We start from the raw sequence: 24,985 nt of genomic DNA, 5'->3' as shown, positions 1-24,985 counted from the left end.
GTGGGCCTAGCCAGCCACCCAGCACAGCATTTCAGGGCAGCTCTACTGCGGTCTGTAGATACAGTTACCCAGCAATCCCACAGAGCAATTCGAATGTTTCTCTGTGGGAAACAGCCCGAGTAAGGAAATATTTTATGCAAGAGAATTCCTGCCATTGACTGGGGCATCCACAAAGGTCTCAGTGTGAATCGAGCCTTGAGAGTATCAAGGCCCCAGGCCATATGGGGACACGGAGCTGTCCTACTCACAGTGTCTGCAGAAGCCCCACTCGTGGTCTCTGTCGTAGTCCGCAGTTGTGCTACACCACAGCTTCGCCCTGCTCTCTATGATGCACTCCTCGTAGCTCTTCCCATTGAAAATGAAGGGGAAGACACAGGGGACGCCTTCATCAGTTTCTGGAAAGAAGAAGAACATTACCAGTGTGGCAGCTGTGCTTGCCAGGCACAATCACCTAAGAATGCAGCAGGAGTCCCTAAGGAAGCTGCCCATCCTAAAGCACCTACGTGACAACCGGCACTCACCTGCCAAAACTCACCAGGCGACTGAGAGAACACAGCGTGATTCACACACCAGCATTCACATCGGGGGTGTACAGAGGAACAGCTCACATTCATGCCCAAGTGTTACAGCACTCATAGGATGGTGGAGCTCCACTCCTCAGCTTCTTTCTGCTGCTATGTCTAATCCCTAGTTTACTATGAGCTTGAAGTTTACCTCATTGCAAATATTTACCTGGAGGGCAACGATCACCATTCACATAACTTAAAATGACAGCTTCATCCTGGTGCCTGTAATCCAGTTTCATTGATTGCAGCCGTCCAAAGGATGCCCCCTTGGTGCCTGAGAGCAGACAGACTCCTCCATCCTTACAGCCTCCTTGTTCTGGCCCAGCCGCAACAGTGCACACCCCAATGCTGTAGGTGCGGGAGTCTCGAGTCACCTGGATAAACACCATGCATGGCCATCAGTAGGGTGGCAGCACCCAGGTCTCAAAGTGAAGAGAGAACCATTATTGCAGCTGGTGCTGGAGGCAGGTTCATGCAGAAGAGCAAAGGCTCCTCTGTGTGCATCAAAGCCACGCAATCGCCTTGGCCCTAGGTTTTCCCTGGGGGGCCTCCCCCAACCCCTAGGCCCAGCTTGCTTGCTCCCCCTGCTCCCTACTGGGGGCCTCAGCCACCCCCGCCAGCCGGCCACTGCTCTGGCTGTTGTCTCCAGTCACAGCCCAGTGGGAAGGGACCCAGCAGTGGGACCTCAGGCTCACCCCACCTCCCTCACCTGTGTAATAAGACGTTGTGTGGGCCAAGTGAGTGAATGAGCAGAGCCGATGCTGCACACTGAAGCGTGGACCTGACTCTCCTGGCCCACCCATCGCCCAGAAGGCTCACACCTGCTGCACACCTGTCGGGAGGACCTGTACCTAGGCAGAGGGCTCCATCACAGGAGCCAGGGTGTTGGCACCTGGGCCCAAAACTCCAGGCTCATCACTCACCAGCCACCGTGCCACAGCAGGTGCTGGGGTTCCGTACCCCAGTCCAGGCACTGGCATGGTAACGTCTAGATATCTAGGCTTAGGGAGTCAGGGGCCCCCAGGCACCAGTGACCATGACACCACATCAGTAAGACCAACAGCCCACAGACCCAGCACAGGCCAGGGCTCTGGCATGGCGTGGAGGCACATGCCCAAGTGCCTCTCAATTCCAGGGCACCTCCTGCCTCCCTCCACCCACAGCTACCACAATCAGAAAACGACTGCCTTGATCATCTTCAGCCAGGTTGGAGGAATTAAATCTCTGTAGATTTCAGCCACCCAGGGGCTGGCCCTGCCCCCATGGATACCTTACATTTATGTCTCTGGGCTGCCCCACCTGCTCTCTGTCTGATACAAAGGGTCCCACTACCCGCCTCATGAGGTTACTTCATCCTCAAAAAGCCTTAAGTGCAGAGCCATGAGGTACAACGCAAGTGTCAGCTGTGCTGAGTTGGCCACACAATCCAGGAACCTTCCTGAGACCTGGCATGCCCTACGAGAGCCCCAGATGCTGCCCAGTGGCCACATACACCCTCTCAGCTCTCAGGTACCACATTATCCAAAACACTCCCGGCAGCCTCACAGCACCTGGCACCTGGTACACCTGCACCAGCAATGCCCAGGGTGAACGTATTACCTTAAAGGTGCTCGTGGAAAGGCTGGACAAGTTGAAGCTGTAGAGGAGCTGCTCATCTGTCAGGGTACAGCCCTCCATCCTCACTTCATCAGGACAGACGATTGGAGTCTCCCATTCGAACACAAAGTCGCACTCGCTGGTCCTTAACAGCTTAGGCGTTCCCTGTTGCCAGGAAGAGCATGGGTCTTAAAAACCCCATGGCATAGGGATAGAGAGCAGTGACATACCACGTCCCTACAGGGGCTGTGCATAACCCATAGCGGCCTCTCAAAGGGAAAGGATGCTAGACAACAGCAGCTGAAAGACCCAATGCCATCTTCAAGGCCCAGACATCACCCCGCCCTTGACCCCTACATATCCCGTGAGCTCCCTGGCTGAATCCAGGTCTTGTCTTCTACATAGAGAGAAAGCCTCAATGTTCTGTGCTACAGGTTCAAAGGAAGAAAGGGGGAGGGCTTAAATGTCATGAGAGAAGTCTGTGAAACTGAGACCCTGCCTCACAAGTGCTCCAATCTACTGTCTCTAGACACGGGAGACATTTATTCAAGGGGCAAGATGCCACATGGCCAGATATTCCATAGGCCAAGTATTCTAGAATCACTTTATTTATTCCCTCCCTCTTTCAACAGCAACAAAAAAAGATGAGGCAGCTCTCAGGAATTCCACTTGTAATTAATGTTAAGCATCTTTTTCCCTATGATTCAGTGGTAAAAGTACTTCCATTGAAAATGAAAACTGTTGGGGAAGAAAAATCTTCTAAAAATCTTTCTGTAACACTAGAACACACATTCAGCATAAGATGCTTCATTTCTAAAATCAAGTAAACACTAATCACCCTCAATGTGCAGCTGCTGAGAATTAACTAAAATCACATTAGCTAATTCGATTTGTCACATTGGCAGCAGAGTCAAAGCAAGGCATAGTTCCACACTCTTTAGCTGGTGGTGTGAGATAACAGAGCATCACTCATGATGAGGCGGGTCTTAGAAGTGAAGACTGTGCTTTAAAGAACAAAGAACTTAATGTAGAAGCCCCCCTCCTCAAGGCAAAGTCCACGTTGCCCCATGCTATGTGCATCTACAGAGGTGCACACAGACACCCCTATATAAATATGCAAATATGCTTATAAACAGATGCAATGGGTGGACTGAATACAGCTCTGCGTTTCCTTACTAACTAGGACTGTCATTACACTCTAAGATTCATGAACACATCCAAGGGCTGTGAGGTGCTCTGGGCCCCTATGGAGTAGCCCCAAACAGCAGGACTGTTTTCTCCTCCTTCTCAAATATTGTCTCTCCTACTGGTCAGACGGCTGCCAGGTCACTTTCTGTCACTGTCAGCACACCCATGTCTAACAGTCCCTTTACAAACGTGCTCCAGGCCCAAACATCAGAAGGATATCTTTAACAGAATTACAAGACACCCAACAGATCCTAATCCATCACCTCAACTCCTAGGGGTCAGATAAGCCTTGGAATCCATCATCTTTATTAGGATTTTAAGAGGCAATTCTCACACCCCCAGATCCTGTGATCAAGCATATTAGTATTTCTGCAGCTAGATATAACAATATCCACATTAGATGGGACAAATCCACACTACAAATAGCCTCAGTTCATTCATGTCAAAAGAGCCCCAAGTTTTCGGAGCTTCACAGATTTCAGAAGCACAGACGACAGGCTGTGGTGCTGTGTCCCTGGAGCAAAGAGCTGCTCCCCTGTGCAGAGCTGGGAACTGGCTCTGCCCCTGTAGAGCTACTCTGAATCCCTGTGGAATAGGTACTGTAATCTACCAATTTATCTCACAGAGTAGGGGTCAAAAGAAAATGTCCTCAAAAACTCTTTATAACAATACCGAACTCATTATAATGGAAGCTGGTATTCTTTTTTTAATGCACATAAAATGGAAGTCAACACCTCCTTATAAGTAAAAGGTGCCACTTTGTTGTAGCTATTCTGATTCCAGGGGTCTTTTGTTACTTGTTAACTTCTGGGCTGTGTCCTGAATGACTATAGCTGCCCAAATGTCTTTCTGACTTCCCAGTTAGAATAAAATCAGTCATTGTTAAAGTAAAAACAAAAGTTACGACACTTTTATGCATCAGCAGTCAAAGCTGAACGTCATTTCTATACTTGTGTTCTATGTTTTTAAATTACAGCAAGTTTCTATATGCTGTTAACTATGGGGGAGCTCACTCAGCCCTCAATTAGTGGTTTAAATTATTCAGACACACTACTAGCGTACCATCTCACCCAAGGCAGACGTTTTGAATAAGAGTGTCCTTGGACCTGATATGCACTTTCTGGTTGTCTAGCCTTGGCTCACTAATTCGCGGGTGAGCATCTAGATCGTCACAGGCCCACACTTACCATGCTCACGCCTCTCTTACAGTGAAACGCGATGAGCGAGGTGTAGTTGAAGTGCTTGTCCGCTAAGCAAGGAGTACTGCTTTCAAAATTCAAGTAAATCTCATTCGCTACTGGATTGAGTATTGGTGGTCCTGCCACCCGGCCGATATCCTAAACAAAGAGCGAGGGCAAACAGTATTTCAGGAAATTAACCATTCCCAAAGTTAGTGGAATTAAGAATTGAAACAGAATTGCAAAAACCAGACCTCATAGGTTCTGAGAATGAGCAGCATCTAAAGAAACTGGGTTTATACCAACTCCAATTAGAAGGCTTGACAGATGCTGTGTAACCTCCATATGTCGGTGGTTATCGTTTTGATCCTAACGTTAGTTCTAAGGTTGGTTCTATATCTAGGTATCTTCAATTTTCAAAGATCCTAAGCAACAGGAATCTCTCTCTCCAGTCACACTGAGGATACTACAGAGTCCTCCCATCAGCTGATGAGGGAAGCTCGGAACCTGAAAAACCTCCAAGGATGCTACACAGTCCTCCCACCACCCAACAGGGGAAGGCCGGGACCTCCATGCTGACCTGCCACCCTCACTGCCCAGTGCTGCCCTGGGACTGCCCACTGACGTGGCCCAGCAGTAACCACTGGCTATGTCCTTGGGAGAGGGGACAGGTGGTGTTCACTGTTCATTTTTATTGCTTAGCGCAGCACCTGGCACACAGTGGCTGCCCAACAGATATTTTTGAGTGAATAAACAAATAAATAAAAGACCAGTCTGAGTATTATGAGAAAAAAAAACAACTTTTTTTATTTTTAAAAAGTAAATAAAGGTGAATGGCCAGGAACGGTGTATGTGATGAATGTGTGTATGTGTGCGCGTGTCTGTGCATGTGGGTGTGAGTGTGTGTGTAAGCAACTTCCCCGTGATTTTGTTCTCAGCTACAGTGCTCTTCATTCATCACTGCGGGGCACGTTCAGACCACGTGGCACCACACCTTCTCCAGTTAAAGAACTTTCTACATCTTTTAACATTTGACAATGGGTGGCCAGGCAATGATTCCCGATGGAGGATCCCCGTCTCGCTGTCAGAAAGGATGCTACCAAAGAGCTTCCTGGGGAGACTCAGCTTGTCCAGGCCTCCATCTCACACAGAGCTGGAGCTGTGCTAATTCACATTGTGGCCGATCTCCTTACACACTCCTGACATCTCCCCATATCACACTCCTGACATCTCCCCATATCACACTCCTGACATCTCCCCATATCACTGCCACATATAATGTCCATCTTTTTCAAGGACATCTAGATATTTTACAAGAGGACCCATCTTTAAAGCATAATAGATGATAGAGACAGAAATACAGACGACTTGTGAGATACATTCAAGTATTAAAACATACCAAGGATTTGACAAAATATGAAAATAACTCATGGAGACAATTTTTAAAGATCCAAATTTCTATTAAAACATGCTAGCAAGGCGGGCACTGTGGCTCACACCTGTAATCCCAGCACTTTAGGAGGATCACTTAAGGCCAGGAGCCTCAGGCCAGCCTGGCTGGGTGACATAGCAATACTCCCATCTCTACAAAATAATTTTTTAATGCATAAAATCAAAGCTTTCAAGGCAAAATATTTAGCTATTAGCAAATGTACTCTGGCCTTTAATTATAACTCCTTGCCAAAGAAACTGCTTGCATTTCAAAAGTGTTTTAACTACAGAAGACAAGGCATTTCACACAAAGAAAACAGGCTAGGCCAATGTGCTTTCCTGTCACTTTACCTAAAAACTTCTTGATTTGGGTCAACCCTGAGGCTCGTGACATGTAGAGTCCCTACACACATATTCATGTTATCTCCCATGCCTGGCTACCATCATCAGTGAACAGTTCAATGTGCAAACCTTTAATCTTCCAGTAGTGGACCCAGAACACACACAGTCCCACTTACCTTCTCCATTTTTTTATGCTTGAGCAACTCACCACTGAAGGCAAGAAACAATGCAAAGGTTATCACTAGAAGTCTTGCAAAAATTATCTCCACACTTGGATTTGTCATACTTACTATGGGGGGACCATCAATAGGAACTTTGCACACAGCGGCTCCAGCAGGACAAGGCACTCCATGCATGGGATTTAGTGGCTGACAAATATTGATGTAGAAATCAGGGTTGGTATCAGAGGCATCATCCTCACTCTCATCATAAGCCTCGTAACCACCAGTGCGATGAATGAGGGGAGACAAGTCAACAATAGAGCTTCCATTTCTCACGGAACATTCGGTCTGTTAAGTAGGAAAGACTGCTTTGAGTCTACAAAAAAATGTTCCTAATCACCACTAGGTCATCCATAAGAATTTAAAAGCTGAATAACAACAAAAAAAAGTAGAAAAGTGTCAAAATGCTTCATTACATAGCACTGGGCACTTCCAGTCAACTTTATTATTGGGGTGATCAGGAGTGGACAGTTCGGCTGGGCATCTACTAGTGGGCAAGTGAACCTGATGAAGGGGCCCGGGTGCAGCCGGGCACTGGACATGCACTTCTCCCATGCCCATCTGAAAACTCACCGCTTGCTCGCAGGCCAGCGGCGTGTGCCAGGAGAAGAAGAGAGTGCATGTCTGCTTGTCCAGGGAGATGAGCATGGGCCTATTGGTTGGCCCGGCCTCAGGCCTGCACACGAAACTGATCACGCTCTTATAGCTCAGGCCAGATTTGGAGGGACAAGGGGACCCGTCCTTGTATACCAGCTGCAGGACCTGGTCCACGTATCTCAGCCTCTTGTTGGCCTTGCCCACGCTAATCCTGGTCTGTCCAAAGCAGGCCCCTGCACCATAAGGGAAAGGTGGAGAAAACACAATCACAGACTCAATGGCCAATTTTCTGATGAGAACTTTCGCAAGTCAGGACCATCAATTTCATAGCCAACACTTGTAACTTCAAGTGTCCAATCTGGTTTGAACCATTGTTTTACATTGAATGTTCGTTCCATCACACGACCATGTGTCCCCCACATGGGCTGACTGCTGCAGGAGACAAAAGCGTCTCAGCTTCCTGGCTCTGCTCATCCTTTTTGCCACTGGCATGCAAAGAGGCTGAGGACAACCCCAGAGGACGGGAGAGTCAGACAACACACGAGAGACCACAGCACTCACCCACGCCAGGAGGGCAGTTTTCATTCTCCCCACAGATGCTCATGTAAACCAGCCCCTTCTCGCTGTAAGCAGCTGTGAATCCCGCCCTGCCACTTAAGGAGCTCAGATCGAACAGGTGTCCTGTAGGGTGGAAGATGGGGACAACAGTGACTCCAGGGAGCTGAGACTTGGGAGGCGAGCTCACGCGCAGATTATGTCAGCATCAGGACTTGTGACTTCTCACCACGACCCCTGTCCTAAATCCTCCACCAACAGCCAGGCTGTATCATGAGACTGGCAGTCCCTTGACCCATGAGATGTCCCATCTTTAGCTGAAAAGATCGTGGCTCACAGCACCCTCTGCTGGGCCATACCACAGCAGCCACTAAGATTCTCGTGGGCATGGGGAGAGCCTGCACAGTGCACCTCTCGCTGCCAATGGACTGTGCCTGTGCCTTTCTGGGTGCCCAGCACAAGGGCAGGTGAGAGACTCCCGGCAATCCACTACGCTGATGCCGAAAGGCAGCCAGGGGCTAGCTCTAACCTGCCCTGGAGAGCCTAGAGCTGCTGGGCTGACACTGTCAGTAACCCCAGCCAGGAGCACCTCTCACACCAGGAGAGTGACAGGAGGGATGGATTCTCTGAGGGAGCATTCTCTCCTCCACTGAAGGAGAGCCAGGAGAACACACAGCAGCCCATCTAGAGAAAGGCCGAACACACCCACACACCATGATACCTCTGCCCAGGGCGCCTGCTGCCCATAGCTTCTCCTTGGGTCTCTCCCCTGATGAGCTGGGTTTGGTGGGGGCACCATCTCTCACCTGCACTGGGGTTAATGACTGGCACCACCTCTCACCTGTGCTTGGGTTGGTGACCTGGCAGTCATCATGCTCATTGCTCTTCATGGGACAGGCTGTGGCCGTGGGCCAGGCGAAGGTGTACTCACAGTCCTCCACGGCACTGATGAACATGGGCCTGGAGTTCTACAACAAAGCACAGACAGGGCCTGAAGGGATCACGCAAAACTTCCATGTCTATCATGATTTCAACTTACAAGTGGAAGCTTCTCTGAAAAACTCCACAGCATGTGACATTTCTGTCTCCATGTGCCTGTGGGATGAGGCACAGATTAGGAAAAGCAAAGGGTCAGAATGTGTCCTGAGCTGCCACCATGGGCTTCCCCTGCAGGTAAGTGAAACACCCATAGGCAACAACCCACTTAGGGGACCAGGAAGTTCCCCCAGGCTGAGGAACAGGACAGGGGTTGGGGTCAGGTGTGCAAAGGATGCTGGAAGGGCTACTAGGAGACACAAATGTGTAAATCACTGATAAAATTCTAAAAACCAAATGAGGTAAAATCCATTATCACAGTCAAAACAAAAAGATCCACCAAGAGAACTAGTCGATTCCATGCATCCTCCCACTGGCACCAGCCAAGGCTTACTCTGCTCATCTCAAAACGCTTCATGTCCACTGCAGAGTTAGCATGATGAGTTCAGCAGCACCTTCCTTCCCAGGTAAACCCCATGATTCCTGCTGGGCACCCTGATAAGCCACACTGCAGTCCAGCCTCCTGGGCCCTGGGCACAGGGCCTCCACACACCCTTCACCCTTCCCTCCAGCCTCCTGGGCCCTGGGCACAGGGCCTCCACACACCCCTCACCCTTCCCTCCAGCCTCCTGGGTCCTGGGCACAGGGCCTCCACACACCCTTCACCCTTCCCTCCAGCCTCCTGGGTCCTGGGCACCGAGGCCCCCACACAACACCCTCATCCTTCCCTCCAGCCTCCTGGGTCCTGGGCACCGAGGCCCCCACACAACACCCTCATCCTTCCCTCCAGCCTCCTGGGTCCTGGGCACAGGGCCTCCACACACCCCTCACCCTTCCCTCCAGCCTCCCGGGTCCTGGGCACAGGGCCTCCACACACCCCTCACCCTTCCCTCCAGCCTCCCGGGTCCTGGGCACAGGGCCTCCACACACCCTTCACCCTTCCCTCCAGCCTCCTGGGTCCTGGGCACAGGGCCTCCACACACCCCTCACCCTTCCCTCCAGCCTCCCGGGTCCTGGGCACAGGGCCTCCACACACCCTTCACCCTTCCCTCCAGCCTCCCGGGTCCTGGGCACAGGGCCTCCACACACCCCTCACCCTTCCCTCCAGCCTCCTGGGTCCTGGGCACAGGGCCTCCACACACCCTTCACCCTTCCCTCCCAGCCTCCTGGATCCTGGGCACTGAGGCCCCCACACAACACCCTCATCCTTTCCTCCCAGCCTCCTGGGCTCTGGACATGGGGAACCCCACAAACCCCTCACCCTTCCCTCCCAGCCTTCTGGGCCCTGGGCACAGGGGCCCCACACACCCTCTCACCTTTGCCCCCCACATGTGGGGCAGCCCTTTCGTCCTCGGCCACGAGCCTCTCAGATCAGAGAGGAGAATGCTCCCGGGCCCCAGCAGCTCATGAGTCTGGGCTAAGCCTCTGCACAATCTTCCCAGGAGGAAACTTCCCTGCTGCTCCAGGCAAGAGGGCAAGCCTGAAGCTCCTGGAGCCCCCGCCATCCCAAGCTCCCCTACCACTGCTGCCCACCACTGGAGGGCATGGGGCGAGCCACCCTGACACCCAGCAAGCTGGTCCTGCCCGAGTTAATGCCCAACTCAGCCACCGAGCTCGTCATGCACGCTAGCACTGGGGCTCACCACAATTCTCACACACAGAAAAACCTGCAGGCAGTCGACACCTGCTTACGTGCATGCCAAACAAGTAAGGGAAGAACTGATCACAGGCCCTCATGCTCACTGTGCACCTCCCGTGTGTCAGAAATGACACCAGGCACTTCCTACCTCTTCTCTCCAAACCCCGCAATGGGCAGGACAAGTATACCTCATGTTATGAACGGCTGAGCAGGGCAGACTAGCTGAGTAATTAACCAAGTTACGTGGCTGGGAAGTGGCAGCGCTACCTGTGACCTGGGCCCAGCCAACCTTCTCGTGCTTCCCAAGCTGCCACCGTGAAGACAAAAGGCATGTGGTCAAACAATAATCTCCTCCACAGCCTTTAGGGGTCTGAGTCAAACTCTGAAGAGAACCAATTCTGAGTCGGGAACTGCCAGGCAAGCTTCTAAGGAGCCAGACAGCATGAGGGTTCCCCAGATTGCAGGCCGCGGCGACGCTGTTCCCCCAACCTCTGGCAAGGGCGCATCATCCCAGGCTCTAGAACTTGCGTCCCAAGGCAGATGAGGATGTGGGGCTCACCGCCCTGCACATGGGCTCAATTCCCAAAACTGCAACAGCAGAAGGCGCAGGAACAGTCCCTTACCACTTGGCTCTCGCTGCAGGTGAATCGGATGGTGGTTGACTTTTTCCGAATCCCGTCTGGGCATAAGTCGCCATCGACGTATTTCAGGACAATTATGCCATCTCTCCACTGAGGTCCATCCCTTACCCTGCCGAGGTTCACAGGCTTGGAGCCGCCCAGCAGACATGCGGCTGCTTCTGGAGGGCACGGCTCTGCAGCATCAGACACAAGAAAGAGTTGCCTTTAGTGACTCCCCAGGCTAGAACAGAACTTCATCAGGCAACAAATGTCACACATGCTGCAGAACTTCATACGCTTCCAAGAGTCACTCCAAAATACCTGGTATTTCTTTCACATAAGTCAGATGACAATGACATCACGTTAGTTCTCACTCACTTACATGCTGTTTTGTCACAGATGGAATGGGGCAGGCGGGTGTGAGTGTAGAGGGATAGCTAGGCTGTAGCAGCCAAAATTCTTTCTGAACCTCATATAGGATGAAGCTCAAATTCCCAAATTAAGCCAGCGGAACATTTTAAATGGCCTACATCCATGCACCTTCTTTATTCAAGAAGCTACCAAGAATTCTGCCTGTTTCCCAGTCCCTAAAATGCCAGTGCCATGTGCCCTGGGTGAAGAACTGGTCCCATGCCAAGGGGTACAGCTGCTGTGTCGAAGTCTGCACAGCACAATGCAGCAAGGGGAAGTGGAACCACAGCCTCAAACCACACAGAGGATGGAACCACCTTCTGCAGCTAAAAACAACCACACCCCCTTTGAGGTGAGCCACTCAAGATGCAGGTGGGCCTGTATGAAACTCCACGAACATGGGATGAGTTTCATCTTCAGGATTCCAAGGGGCCATGAGTGGTACCAAGATCCCTGGAGGTGCCCTTGGTTTCCCATGTACAGCTGACATCCAGTCTCAGCCAAGCACTGCAGGTTTGAGTGAGCTGTCCCTGCATCACAGAAGGACCGACCATAGAACTCTCAACATACGCAGGCACACAACAGGACCTCCACGTCACACCCCCCATCTCTACCTGCTAAGAAGGATTCCTCACCATGGTTATTATTTCTATCTATTATACCTCCATCTCCTCATGTTCAGAAAGGGTTATCATACTCCCAGCAGTCCTCAGCACTGATTTATCCTGGGCCATACTAGGGATCAATTGTTAAGACCCTTAAATCATTCTTCGTCCTGCTGCTTCTCAGCCAAACCACGTCCATGCTGCAGAGAGTAAAGTGCCTCCAAAGAATCCCCATCCTACTTGATCTTCCCCGATAAACTCATGACAAGCCACCACCCCATGAAGAGGCCCTCTCTCACCAGTGCCAGCCTGTGATACACTCACTGCAACCACCACCCCACGAGGAGGCCCTCTCTCACCAGTGCCAGCCTGTGATACACTCACTGCAACCACCACCCCACGAGGAGGCCCTCTCTCACCAGTGGCAGCCTGTGATACGCTCACTACAAGCACCACCCCACGAGGAGGCCCTCTCTCACCAGTGCCAGCCTGTGATATACTCACTACAACCACCACCCCACGAGGAGGCCCTCTCTCACCAGTGACAGCCTGTGATATACTCACTACAACCACCACCCCACGAGGAGGCCCTCTCTCACCAGTGACAGCCTGTGATATACTCACTACAACCACCACCCCACGAGGAGGCCCTCTCTCACCAGTGCCAGCCTGTGATACGCTCACTGCAACCACCACCCCACGAGGAGGCCCTCTCTCACCAGTGCCAGCCTGTGATATGCTCACTACAAGCACCACCCCACGAGGAGGCCCTCTCTCACCAGTGCCGGCCTGTGATACACTCACTGCAACCACCACCCCAAGAGGAGGCCCTCTCTCACCAGTGCCAGCCTGTGATACACTCACTGCAACCACCACCCCAAGAGGAGGCCCTCTCTCACCAGTGCCGGCCTGCGGGGCCAGAGACTTGCAGACATTGATGAGGTAGTGCTCTGGATCCCCCGTCCCGGTGATGGCTTCCCAGTTGTCACTGTACCTTGACAGGGACGAGAGGTCGAAGGAGTTGCCAGCCCCATCTCTGAAAAAAAGAAAACCCTGCAGTTAATTAGGTTTGGTCGTATTCTCTTTAAACATTGGGTACTCTGTCTAGAAAAGTTCAAGTATTCAGGCATAGTCTAAGCGTGACTGAACTTTAGACTCGACTTCTCTCTCTCTCTCTCTCTCTCACACACACACACACACACACACACACACACCCCATCAGAATCAGCAACAACATAACTTTCCTGAACATAATAGTTCAGGAAACTATTAGGCTCACTTAAAATTTAAATTTTAACAGAAAAACTCAAGTCTGCAAAGTGCGTGCTGTCTGTGCTCAGGCCACTGAGAAGTGGAACTCGCTGGTGACAAAGGTGAGCAGCCAAGATGCTCGGAGCACACACAGCAGGGGCCATGCCCAGGGCAGCCGCAGGCCACCTGTTGTTTTAAAACCAAGACCACCGGCAGTTACTGAAATTAAAATGGGCTTGCTGACCTTTCTGCACAGGCTAAAGGTTCACTAACTACACAAATCCCAAATACAGACAGTAACTGGGAATCAACCCCATGCCAGGAGCAATATTAACAGTGAGTGAGACACACACTCTGCCACCATGGAGCAGCGACGGGAGCAGCTACAGATGCCACCTTGGCGGCAGCTCTTAGCGCTTCAGAGGGGAATAAAAACTGGTCACTCATTCAAAAGCTGTGTGCTAAACTGGGGGTACTGTATTAAACAAAACAGATAAACATCATCAATCTTACAAAGTTTACCAAAATTACCTGTGGAAGAAAATGACCGTGAACAAGATAGACTTTTAAAAATACATACTATTATTTGATGGAAGTAAGAGCTGTAGGAAAAAAGGCAGATAAGGGGGATATGAAGTTTGGGGGCAGAGGAAAGCAGCTGTTGAAATTTTAGACAGTGGAGCCAGAGAAGGCGTGACCGAGAGGGTAGACTCTGAGAGAAACGGAATCACTGACCATCCCGGCACCCAGTAAAGAGCATCCCAGGCAGAGAACAGCACGAGCAAAGGGCCCAAGGCACATAAGCCCGACACGACCTGAGAAAGGCAGAAGGCCCATGTGGCTGGAACAGAGTGAAAGTGAGGTTAGAGATAACACGGTGGTCATGTCCATCAGAGGAAGAACTTCAGCCTGTGGGTCCCAATGAGAAGGTTTCAGCAAGAGCGACATGGTGGGACTTATATCTCAAGAGGATCATTCTAATTACTGTGTGGGACTAACCAAATGTGTGACAAGGGACATGGCAGGGAGACCTCGGAGTGGCAGCTGCAGTACTGCATGCACGAGAGGAGGAGCGCCCAAACCAGGGGCAGGTGGCAGGAAGGGAAAGCTGCCTGAAGGTGATGGGACAAGAACTGAGCTTAGTGGGTATCACCAAATGCTCTAAAAGTAGTCAACAGAAGAAATAAAAATAGAACTAACGAAGCCAAGGCAGAGGAAACAGGAGAGGAGAACAGCATGGGTGAGGACAGCTTTCATCTTTTAAAAGAGAGTCAATGGACACCATTAGAAGCTGACAAATAGAGGGTTTAGAGTTATAGAAGGTTCCAAAAAGAACCACAAGAAGAAATAGTAAAAAGTGGAGTGAAGCTAGGGGTAGGGGAGGGAGAGGTGAGGGTGGGTAATTTCATCTATTAGTATTTTTGGACTCTCAATTACAATAGACATGTATTAACTTTTATTGTAAGAGATTATAAAATTCTCCTCTGACTTAATTCTACTTTAAAAAACTTAGCATAAAAATATCTTTAGGAACGCCGGGCGCAGTGGCTTACACCTATAATCCCAGCACTTTGTGAGGCCAAGGCAGACGGAGGATGACCTGCGGTCAGGAGTTCAAGACCAGCCTGGCCAACATGGCAAAACCCTGTCTCTACTAAAAATATGAAAAATAGGCTGGTGCAGTGGCTCACACATGTAATCCCAGCATTTTGGGAGGCCACGGCGGGCGAATCACGAGGTCAGGAGTTCAAGACCAGCTTGGCCAACATAGTGAAACCCCATTTCTACTTAAAATTAAAAAAAATTAGCTGGGTGTGGTGGCGGACACCTGTAATCCCACCTACTCAGGAGGCTGAAGTAGGAGAATCACTTGAACCCGGGAGGTGGAGGTTGCAGTGAGCCAAGATCACGCCACTGCACTCCAGCCCAGGTGACAGTGCGAGACTCTGTCTCAAAGAAAGAAAAAAAAACCACAAAAATTAGCCAGGCATGGTGGTGTCTGTAATCCCTGCTACTAGGGATGCTGAGACAGGAGAATTGCTTGAACCAGGGAGGAGGAGGTTGCAGTGAGCCAAGATAGATCACACCACTGCACTGCAGCCTGGGCGACAGAGCGAGACTCCATCTCAAAAACAATATATATATACACACACATACACATATCTTTAGGAAAAAAAGCTTTATGTGCAAAGAAAATCAAAATTTCATTCCTTGTATATAAATATCAGAAAACTGAAGGCAGCCTCAAACGGCAGAAAGAGAAGTGCTAACTGAACCGGGGATATCTACTGAGAACATTTCCCATCCAGTAGAAATGAGAAACAAATTTGTTTCACATGAAAATATTTACAAAATGTTAACTGGAAAAGGTAAGGTTACTAAAATTATGATTTAAAGTCACTGAACATAAATTACTAAATGCTTGCAATTACATACGTTCCTAAAACTTAAGTGATGATTTCACCTACATAAATAACAGATGACACAACAGAACAAAGGCTGGAAGGAAACAGAATAGACTGCACTTTCCCCCAGGAAAGTCAACATTGACCAAGTGGCTCATACTAGGTGTTTCACACAGCAGAACTGCCAGGGCATCCCTCCAAAAAACAGAACCGCAGACCCACAAAACCAAAATCTCTAAGGACAGGACCCCAGGTGACCAGAAGGCGATCTGGCAAAGCTGTGAGAGACCTCCCTTCACCGCAGGGGTCACACACAGCTCCTGGCCCACTCTGCTCACTGACATGTGGATCACGCAAGAGTGCCAGGTGTCCACTCTCTGCTTCAGCTCCAATCCCTTCCCCATACAGTCACCACAGCAGCTCAAGGTGGTGACGGCGCTGAGAGTTAACCTAGCCCGACTCCTCATTTTAATATGAGCAAACCGAGTCCTAGGTAAATTAACTGACTAATCTAATCCCCTGTACCCAAGACCACTAATTATTAAAGCAAAATCATACGAAGTTAGTCTGTCCAAAAGAGACAACACATCCATTGACTTACTTGAATGAACATTCAGTCAGATCGAAAGGTGGGCAGGCATACTGCGTTCGCCACTCAAACAAGTAGGAACAATCTGAAGTCTCCTTTAGAAATACTGGCTAAAAAAGTTAAGAGGCACATATATAAAAGTGAGAATGCAAAACTTTAGTTCATGCTTTGAGTTTTAAGAATGAAAATAGTAAAGAATGGTTACATTCATGAAAATCAATACTAACCGATGAAAGTTTCAACGTATTTTCTGTAAATGGTATTTTAAACTCAGTTAACCAGGAGATTTGATGAGATCTGAGGACAGATTCTTTCTAATACAATCCCAGCAGCCTGAGGGTGGGGAGAAGACCCCGCTGAGGGCCATCAGTACATGCTCACCTGCTGGGTGCTGTGGTCACAGTAGAAGAAGATGGCTGTGGAGCGTTGATAAACCTTATGGCAAGTGTCCCCCCCCGTGAAGTTCATTTTTAACAAGCCATTTTCATAAGTTAGCTTCTGAGTCAGGAGACCTGTAAAGAAGGAGAACGTTAAACAAGGTTTGGTTCGGGTCCCTAGGCTGTCAAACTTGGCCTAAGACATGTGACACCACACACCCTGAAGAGTGTGGGACAAAGTATCCCTGGCCTCCCGGCACCACACCATGCACTCCTGTCACATTACACTTTGGGAATAAAATCAGGCTTCCCCTTGTCCAAGGCTGCTGCAACGTCACAGACTGACCCGTGTATGATGACATGGGGCATTCCTTAGCCTCATCACCTAAGGGAATGTCACTTTCTCCACTGTGCCTGAGGGCTGTCCACGTACTCACCACCAGCTACTTTGACTTCATTTTTACAAGTTCCTATATGTATTTAAATCTTGCCCAACTGCTGAAACAGCATGAATGACCAACAGCCTGCCCTGTAATTTTTACAGCCAAACCTCGTACTAAATGCATTCCCTGTGACTCAATGCTATCAAGTACTACCTCAGAACATCCATCACTGGCTAGCTCACTGTGTCCCAATGTCGTAATAAAGAAGAGAAATATGACCTTAGAGTCAGTAACTGGCATGGCTAAGAATAAAACAGACATGCTCTACCAACATCCTTCAGTATGTACTCTGATTAAGAAAATCAAGCAAAATCTGAAATATCATTAATATGCTTTTTTTTTTTTTTTTTTTTTTTACAGTAGAACACTCATGTTTCTGACTCAAGGGAAAATTCATCTTTAGCAAAATATTTTAATATTTTAATTCCATTCCTTTGCAACAAAAGGAAAACGACAAACAATGGTACCTGCCACTTTGTGAAATCCCTGCGGTTCCCGCTTTTCCTGACATGAGGAGACCACCTTGGACTTGTCATTTGTGGGGCAGATGTCTGAGGAAAGCTTCCCACAGACCCGGAAGTAATAGGTGTATTCGCCAGCATTCACAATGGTGTCGTTGAGGCCCAGGGGCTTCAGGTCATACAAGTTGCCATGCCTTGGGTCTTTCACCTCACAGTTGTCTCCTTCAAGAACACAGAAGAAGAGAAGGGCAACTGCAACCACACACACATTCACATTTTCAAGCAAAAAGCTTTACAAATGGCCAGGTGCAGTGGCTCACACCTGTAATCCCAGCACTTTGGGAGGCCGAGGCGGGTGGATTACTAGGTCAAGAGATCTAGACCATCCTGGCCAATATGGTGAAACCCCGTCTCTACTAAAAATACAAAAATTAGCTGGGCATAGTGGCAGGCACCCTGTAGTCCCAGCTACTCAGGAGGCTGAGGCAGGAGAATCGCTTGAACCCAAGAGGCAGAGGTTGCAGTGAGCCGAGATGGCGCCATTACACTCTAGCCTGGCAACAGAGCAAAACTCGGTCTCCAAAAAAAAAAAAAAAAAAAAGTTTTACAATTTTTGGTTAGGTAAATACCAGCTATAAATGGGCATTAAAAACCATTTCCACGTGATTTTGTTTATATATAATACAACTCGCCTGGCAAACAGCTTTCTAGGAAAGTCTAGGTCCCGGAATAAAGACTTGCTTCATCAAACAACACAAAACCAAACCCCACATTAGTGTCTTCGAGCATCAGACGCCAAAACCCCATCAATCCAGGCACACAAGGAAAATGTCACTTGTGAAATTAGCAATATGCTTCAGTAAAAACAAAGCTCAAGGATAAGAAACTATCCACCCCCTAGCGTGTGTCTCATGACCCCAGCTATGGCTGTTATCACATGGTCTCACATCTAAGGCATCGTTCAGAACGTCAGCTACTCTATACATTTAAAATGACTCGCAGGGACAGGCCCAATCCTACCTTCCACTCTGACAACAGGACAGGCTTCCACAGTTCTCCAGATAAACACGTACTCACAACCATCCTGAAGCTGAAATGCTGGTGAGCCCTGTAATATAAATCAGCAGCCTGATTTGTTTCCTGTTTATTTTAAAAATTAATCAAATGGGGCCGGGCATGGTGGCTCACACCTGTAATCTCAGCACTTTGGGAGGCCAAGGGAGGTGGATCACAAGTTCAGGAGTTCAAGATCAGCCTGGCCAAGATGGTGAAACCCCGTCTCTACTAAAAATACAAGTTAGCTGGGCACAGTGGCAGGTGCCTGTAATCCCAGCTACTCGGGAGGCTGAGGCAGGAGAATCACTTGAACCTGGGGGGCAGAGGTTGCAGCGAGCCAAGATTGCACCACTACACTCCAGCCTGGGTGACAGAGTAAGACTCCATCTCAAAAAAAAAAAAAAAATTAAATAAATGATAGCCACAATTAGTACCCAATCTTTGACCTCCATGTGCAAACTACATAGCATTTATTAAAAATTTAAGACCTGAAGAAATGAATGCATTCTTGTCAAATCCTAGCAATGGCTGAAACTCCACGAAAACACAGGCAAGTTTTAAACAAGATAGAAGATTCAGAGGTTCAAGGGAAATGGGAAATGGAGTCACCCAGGGACAACATGTCATTGCTGGTCTGAACACACACCGATATCTGAGCACACTCAAACGTGATCCTGGTGGAGAAGCGCTGGTTCCCACACTTGGCACCGTTGACATACATGATGCTCAAAGATCCATTCGCCGCGGCTTGGGGACTCATCTGCACCACACCCAGATTCCAGCTATTGTCTTCTGATACTAAGCAAGACCCCACTGCGCTGCCTGGAAGAACAGAATAAGTGGTTTGGGCATAAGGAAGGTGACAACCTTGAGTCAAATGCTCTAACAATATGAACAGACGCCAATCAAGAGACCATGCAGAACTCACCATGGCACCCAGGAATGTAAGGGAGAGGACTGCAAACGCTCAAATAGAAAGTCCTCTTTCTCCCATCGACAGAGGTGTCAACAGCCGTCCAAGGCTTCCTGACTGTGCTTAGGCCAGTCAGGTCGTACTCATTTCCAGCCAGGTCTGAAACACAACAAAAAACCACGCTGGAGAACTCTGCCTCCTTGTGAGCGTTCAAGAACTGGCTTTCACCCTAAATAAGCCCTAAGGAGGCGTGAACCTGGCATTCCTAACTGTAAGGATGAGGAAATCCACAGGAGGTTGAGAGGCTTTGCCTACAAAACACGCCCACTCTGTCCCTCAAAACTGCCCTTCACAGCCAGGCCTGGTGGCATGCGCCTGTAGTCAGCTACTTCGGAGGCTGAGGCAGGAGGATCACTTAGGACCAGGAGTTCAAGGCCAGCCTGGGCAACATAGTGAGACCCTAAAGACTCTTTAAAGAAAAAAGCCAAACCCCCACTGCCCTTGACAAGGAAGTACCACTGCTGCAGAGGGGGCAGGGTCAACCCGAGTCCAAGGTCTCCCGTATACACTGTCAGCTTCCAGGGCACAGCCTAGGGGGTTTAACATCTTTTTCTTTTTTTTTTTTTCACCCTCAAATAAGAAGTTCTGACAGTATATGTGAAATGTGTTTCCTCTGCATTTTCTTCTCTGTTCTTAAGACGTATCTGATCCCAAAAGATAGCTTAAAACCATTAATTATATAGTCAGATTCCCTTCAAGAAAAACATTACAACTCTAGGCATCATTCAAAGAAAATATATAACAGAAATGTCATGCTGCCTGCAAAGCCAAGCATACACACCACACACACACAAATATACACACACACAGAAACACACCTTCATATCCACTCACACACACACTGACTCTTGACTGGCCTCTCAGTTCTTAGGCCGCACGGCCTTACCGGTGACTTGGCAGTCCACTGGAGAAGGAACACAGGCCAATGCAGTTTCAAACTCAAAGTAAGTGTTTCGGATCCCTTGCCCAGAGTCGATGTCTTGATGCAGGAATGTGGAGTTCCCTGGGTAAACATCATCATTGCAAACAAAGCGGATGATAAAAGCATCAGCGGTACCTGTAAAGCAAGAAGGCCCAGATTTTAAGAGACAGAACAGTATTCATGACACAGCCCACAAGCACAGTGCAGCAACACCACTGGCAACAAGCTTCACAGCCGTTTGTGGGAACAATGACACCGGGGCATCAAGCATGTATCGAGGGACTCGACATGAACAGAGTGGTCACACTCGCTGCAACGGTGGCCTATATTACGACAGGTTTACACACTCACTGCAACGGTGGCCTGTTATGACAGGTTTACACACTCGCTGCAACAGTGGCCTATGTGATGACAGGTTTACACACTCACTGCAACGGTGGCCTATGTGATGATAGCTTTACATACTGCAACAGTGGCCTATGTGATGACAGGTTTCTACCATGAGCCTAACATCCTGGCATTCCTACTCTTCCAGAAAATATTTAAATCCCACATGAGTTTACCAATCCAAGCATTAGAAGACAACGTAACTGTAATTTGTTGGCTTACTGAACAAATACTAAGTTCCTACCACGTATAGGAATGAATGAAGCAGACGAAAACCCCTGCCCGCAGCTGTGCTGGTTCCAGAGCGAGCAGCAAGTACAAAGATTCAAGAGGGGAGGGTGGGGGAGAGTGCACTTTGTTTATATCAGAAACAGGGAGGCCAGCGGGCCACGCAGGAAGAGCAGGGGGTGATCATCTCAGAGAGCCCCCACGGGCGTCCCATGGCTGTACTGTGGATGCTGGCTTCTACTCTAGGTATAGTGCAGAGCCTCTGAGGGCTCTGAGCTGGGAAGTGATATGATGTGACGTTTCAGAAACATCACTCTGACTGCTGTGTTGAATACAGGCTACAGCAGCCCCCCTTATCTTTGGGGGAAATGTTCCGAGACCCACAGTGAATGCCTGAAATTGAGAACCCTATATATACTATGCTGTTTCCTATACACACATACTGAGGATGAAGTTCAATTTGTAAGCTAGGCACAGCAAGAGATTAACAATAAAACAGAACAACTGTAACAATATCTGTAATGACAGTTACATGAATGTGGTTTCTCTCATTCTTTCTCACAAAATACCTTATTATTCTCGGACCATGTGAGACCACAGAAAGTGAACCCGCGGATAACAGGACCCCTGTATTCTGCGAGGTCAAAGACAGGAAGACCAACGTGGTGGCTCCTGCAGCAAGGTGGACAGCACAGCCCATGGTGGCGGGGGAGTGTGCACATCCTACACTCAGGAAGGTGCATGGCCAGCCACAGAGCCACCAGGGCCCTTTTTAGCTACAAAACAACATGGCTCTGAGCTCACCTTTGGCAGAGAGAGGCCCTTTGTAGGTCAGAGTGATGAAGCCCTCTGTGGACAGCTGGAGGCTTTTCTCAATTCCGACTGGCCTTGCTGGCTTCAGATTCTTCAGCTCTTCAGTTTGGGTTTCCGCCTCACAGCCAGAAGCAGGTTTTCCCAGGATGGTCCCACAGAGAGACATTGTGCCACAGACATTAAACTGCAGGTCAGACGGTAAGAGCCATACAAACAAATTTATGCCTTGTATATCACCATAGACAAGAACCCTAGCAACTCCAAATCCCACTAGGTTAAACGTTTCTTATTTGTTAGTCAACTTGCCAACTTTCCACTGTCCGGCATGTTAGTACAGTTAGTACACAAGTCCAAAGGGCAGTATCTATAAACTGCCTTTAAGGTTTAGTATCTATACATCATTTAAATTCATACATCCCTGTATCTATAAATGCATAAGATCTACTGCATGTAATAATGTACCATATATAAGAGAGGGAAGACACAGAAGTCATAATGTTATAATATTTTCAATTATGAGAAAGTACGTATCATTGAAATCATGTTAATTACAAGTACGTATAAAGTGGTACCCTACATTTCTTAAAAATTTTGATATCATTCCATTAAAAATTATTATAGTTGTAAAAATGAAGTCAATTATGCTCTCTGGTGTGAAGATACAGTAAGGAGAGACCAATGGACAATGAGTACAGGCTTCAGCACTATCTTTAGAAAGTGTTTCCTTAAAGAGAACAACTTATTATTTGAAGAATAACAGTCTTCACTCTGAACTGTGCCAGAATGGTGGTAAATGGTTTTACTTCATGTTTCCCTTCAATCTGGATTTTCCCATCTCCTTCTGGGTAAGTGCTGCCACCACAGTGGCCTGGGCAATTCTCTCAAATCACCACGTGCAGGTGACTTCAATAATGCACTCTCCCCTTGTTTCAAAGCAAACTGGAAATGCATCATATCACTCTTACCACAAAAGTCTTCCCAATGCCGGAGACCACATATCCTTGCGACCTGTTTAGTGGGTTAAGATTAAACACAAATCCACTGTTGGGATCCCTTATAGAGCAAGCCTACAGGAAACAAAATGGGGAAAAAGGGGCTCATTCAAACCAATTCCACAGGAACATAACACATACGGCACCTCCAGAAACCTGCATGTTATGCACCTGACAAAGCTGTTTCTCCATTTACTTTCAAAATCCCTATCAAAAATGTAGACCTACATGTAGCCTCTTCAAATATACCACCCTAAGGTATACCAAGTGTGAGCCCAGACTCAGAAATTACACTCACCTGGAAGCTGTTAAGGCTACTGCATTGCCCTAAGACTACTGCTACTCCCTAAAGCTGGAGAGGAAACATAAGACTCATAAACAAGTTTCTTAAAGAAAATAAACATCTTAAGAAATCTCATGTTCTGTTTTCTGTCTCAATTATTCCCTTAATGTAATCATGGGAAGTATGATCAGGTGACTGTCAAATGATATCCTCTCCTCCCTATATTAAACTTTGCCCTGGGCCTCCCTCTGTCCACTGAATGCAGGGAAGGGGACGGTGGCCACAGCCCCAGAAACACTGTCCATGAACAGGGTGCCTGGCATCCTGCCCTCACTGAGCAGTTACAAAGCCAGGACCCTGTGCTGGGGCTGTTGGTTTGGAAAAGCCCTGGTCTCTGCTGCCAGAGTCTGCAGTGTAGCTTAGAACAGGAAGTGGGAAGGCAAACGGGTCCCACCATAAAGAAATATACATGGTGCTGTGAAAACAACTCACTACCCTGGGGAGGTCAGAGAGAACGTCACTGAGCAGCTTACTGCTATGCCCTGCAGGGTGCACTCAACAAGAGGAGGGTATGGACCCGGGCAGAGGGCGGGAGGAGCCAGAGGACACAGTAGGCACTGAGAGCCTCGAGTGGCACATTAATACCTGTGGGCTCTGCCCTATGCACAGGGCCACGGTGAGACACACAGGCCTCACCCTATAGACAGGATCATATTAACACCTGTGGGCTTTGCCCTACGCACAGGGCCACGGTGAGACACACAGGCCTCACCCTATAGACGGGATCATATTAACACCTGTGGGCTCCGGCCTATGCACAGGTGAGACACACAGGCCTTACCCTATAGACAGGATCACATTAACACCTGCAGGCTGTGCTCTATGGATAGGGTCACATTAAAACATACGGGCTCTACCCTCTAGGGGACAGGCACTGAGACGGTTTAGTTGTGGAATGATGTATTGACTAGTCAGACATCTGCCGGTGGCGCAGAAGCCCCAGAGCCCACCAGGATGCCACTGCCACATGGAAGGAACAAAGGAATGGAAACGAAAGGAAGGAAACTACAGTGAGCAGAGAGTAAGACTGAGGGACCTGGTTCTTATCCCAGGAGCTGGGAGATGGGGGTGGAGAGGAACTCAGGGTGACCTGCAGACACCCACTGTCAATGCAATGCAGTAACTGATTCAGAAAGAAGGGGCAGGGGTCAGTTCAGAGCTGGAACACTGGGGTGAGTTGAGGATGTCCAGCAGGCAGCTCAGCACAAGGGCCAGGTGAAAGCACACATACCTGGTCTGTATCCGTCGTTGTCTGAATGGGACAGGCAGCCTCTGTGTTCCACAGGAAACTGACCACACACTCCCAGTTGAGAGAAAAGATGGGGTGGCTGTTCTGAATGGGCAAATCCAGGGTAAAAGTCAATACAGTAACATGGAACTTGATCTAACCGAAAGAATACTCGCCTGAGACATAAAAATAGCCAAAATCTGCTAGATGTTTATTATGAGTCAGCCAATAAGCTAGGCACTTAACGTGCATTACCTAATTAGAATTTAATGTTCTTATTCTCCCTATGAAGACAAAATAATCTCCTACGCTTGGATATTCAGAAATATAGAAATCATGCCAGCAGTAAATGGCAGAATTCAGATCCAAACATAGGTCTGAGCCCAAGGTTCTGAGAAGCACCCTACACAAAAAGTTGAATGCAAGAAGCCATACACAAAGGCAACGGTACATAGGAGTCACTGACATCAGCTCAGGATTCGGCAACACTGGCCTGCGCTGTCAGAGGTCAGGAGGGTGCTGAGCAGTGGCAG

The 24,985-nt window shown here is 48.7% G+C and overlaps 1 protein-coding gene across 1 annotated transcript in view; it reads right to left on the bottom strand.

Annotated features, from left to right (window-relative positions):
• Window positions 1-24,985, bottom strand: part of IGF2R (insulin like growth factor 2 receptor) — a 136,052-nt gene that overhangs the window by 24,142 nt on the left and 86,925 nt on the right. Inside the window, exons 20-39 of the mRNA XM_030809929.1 lie at window positions 24,456-24,557; window positions 22,855-22,956; window positions 21,881-22,073; window positions 20,426-20,596; window positions 19,495-19,638; window positions 19,213-19,388; window positions 18,531-18,618; window positions 17,517-17,732; window positions 16,611-16,741; window positions 16,242-16,339; window positions 12,884-13,020; window positions 10,972-11,162; window positions 8,516-8,642; window positions 7,681-7,800; window positions 7,096-7,352; window positions 6,592-6,810; window positions 4,538-4,687; window positions 2,166-2,327; window positions 733-940; window positions 249-395 (exon numbers count right to left, since the gene is read on the bottom strand). Of these exons, the coding sequence (XP_030665789.1) occupies window positions 249-395; window positions 733-940; window positions 2,166-2,327; window positions 4,538-4,687; window positions 6,592-6,810; window positions 7,096-7,352; window positions 7,681-7,800; window positions 8,516-8,642; window positions 10,972-11,162; window positions 12,884-13,020; window positions 16,242-16,339; window positions 16,611-16,741; window positions 17,517-17,732; window positions 18,531-18,618; window positions 19,213-19,388; window positions 19,495-19,638; window positions 20,426-20,596; window positions 21,881-22,073; window positions 22,855-22,956; window positions 24,456-24,557 (3,139 nt within the window). The remainder of the gene's footprint in view (window positions 1-248; window positions 396-732; window positions 941-2,165; window positions 2,328-4,537; window positions 4,688-6,591; window positions 6,811-7,095; window positions 7,353-7,680; window positions 7,801-8,515; window positions 8,643-10,971; window positions 11,163-12,883; window positions 13,021-16,241; window positions 16,340-16,610; window positions 16,742-17,516; window positions 17,733-18,530; window positions 18,619-19,212; window positions 19,389-19,494; window positions 19,639-20,425; window positions 20,597-21,880; window positions 22,074-22,854; window positions 22,957-24,455; window positions 24,558-24,985) is intronic.

Source organism: Nomascus leucogenys, chromosome 3 (assembly GCF_006542625.1).
Source record: "Nomascus leucogenys isolate Asia chromosome 3, Asia_NLE_v1, whole genome shotgun sequence".
In the NCBI taxonomy this organism is placed as follows: domain Eukaryota; kingdom Metazoa; phylum Chordata; class Mammalia; order Primates; family Hylobatidae; genus Nomascus; species Nomascus leucogenys.
The sequence above is the reverse complement of the archived record's forward strand: the minus strand, read 5'-3'. Positions and strand labels throughout refer to the sequence as shown.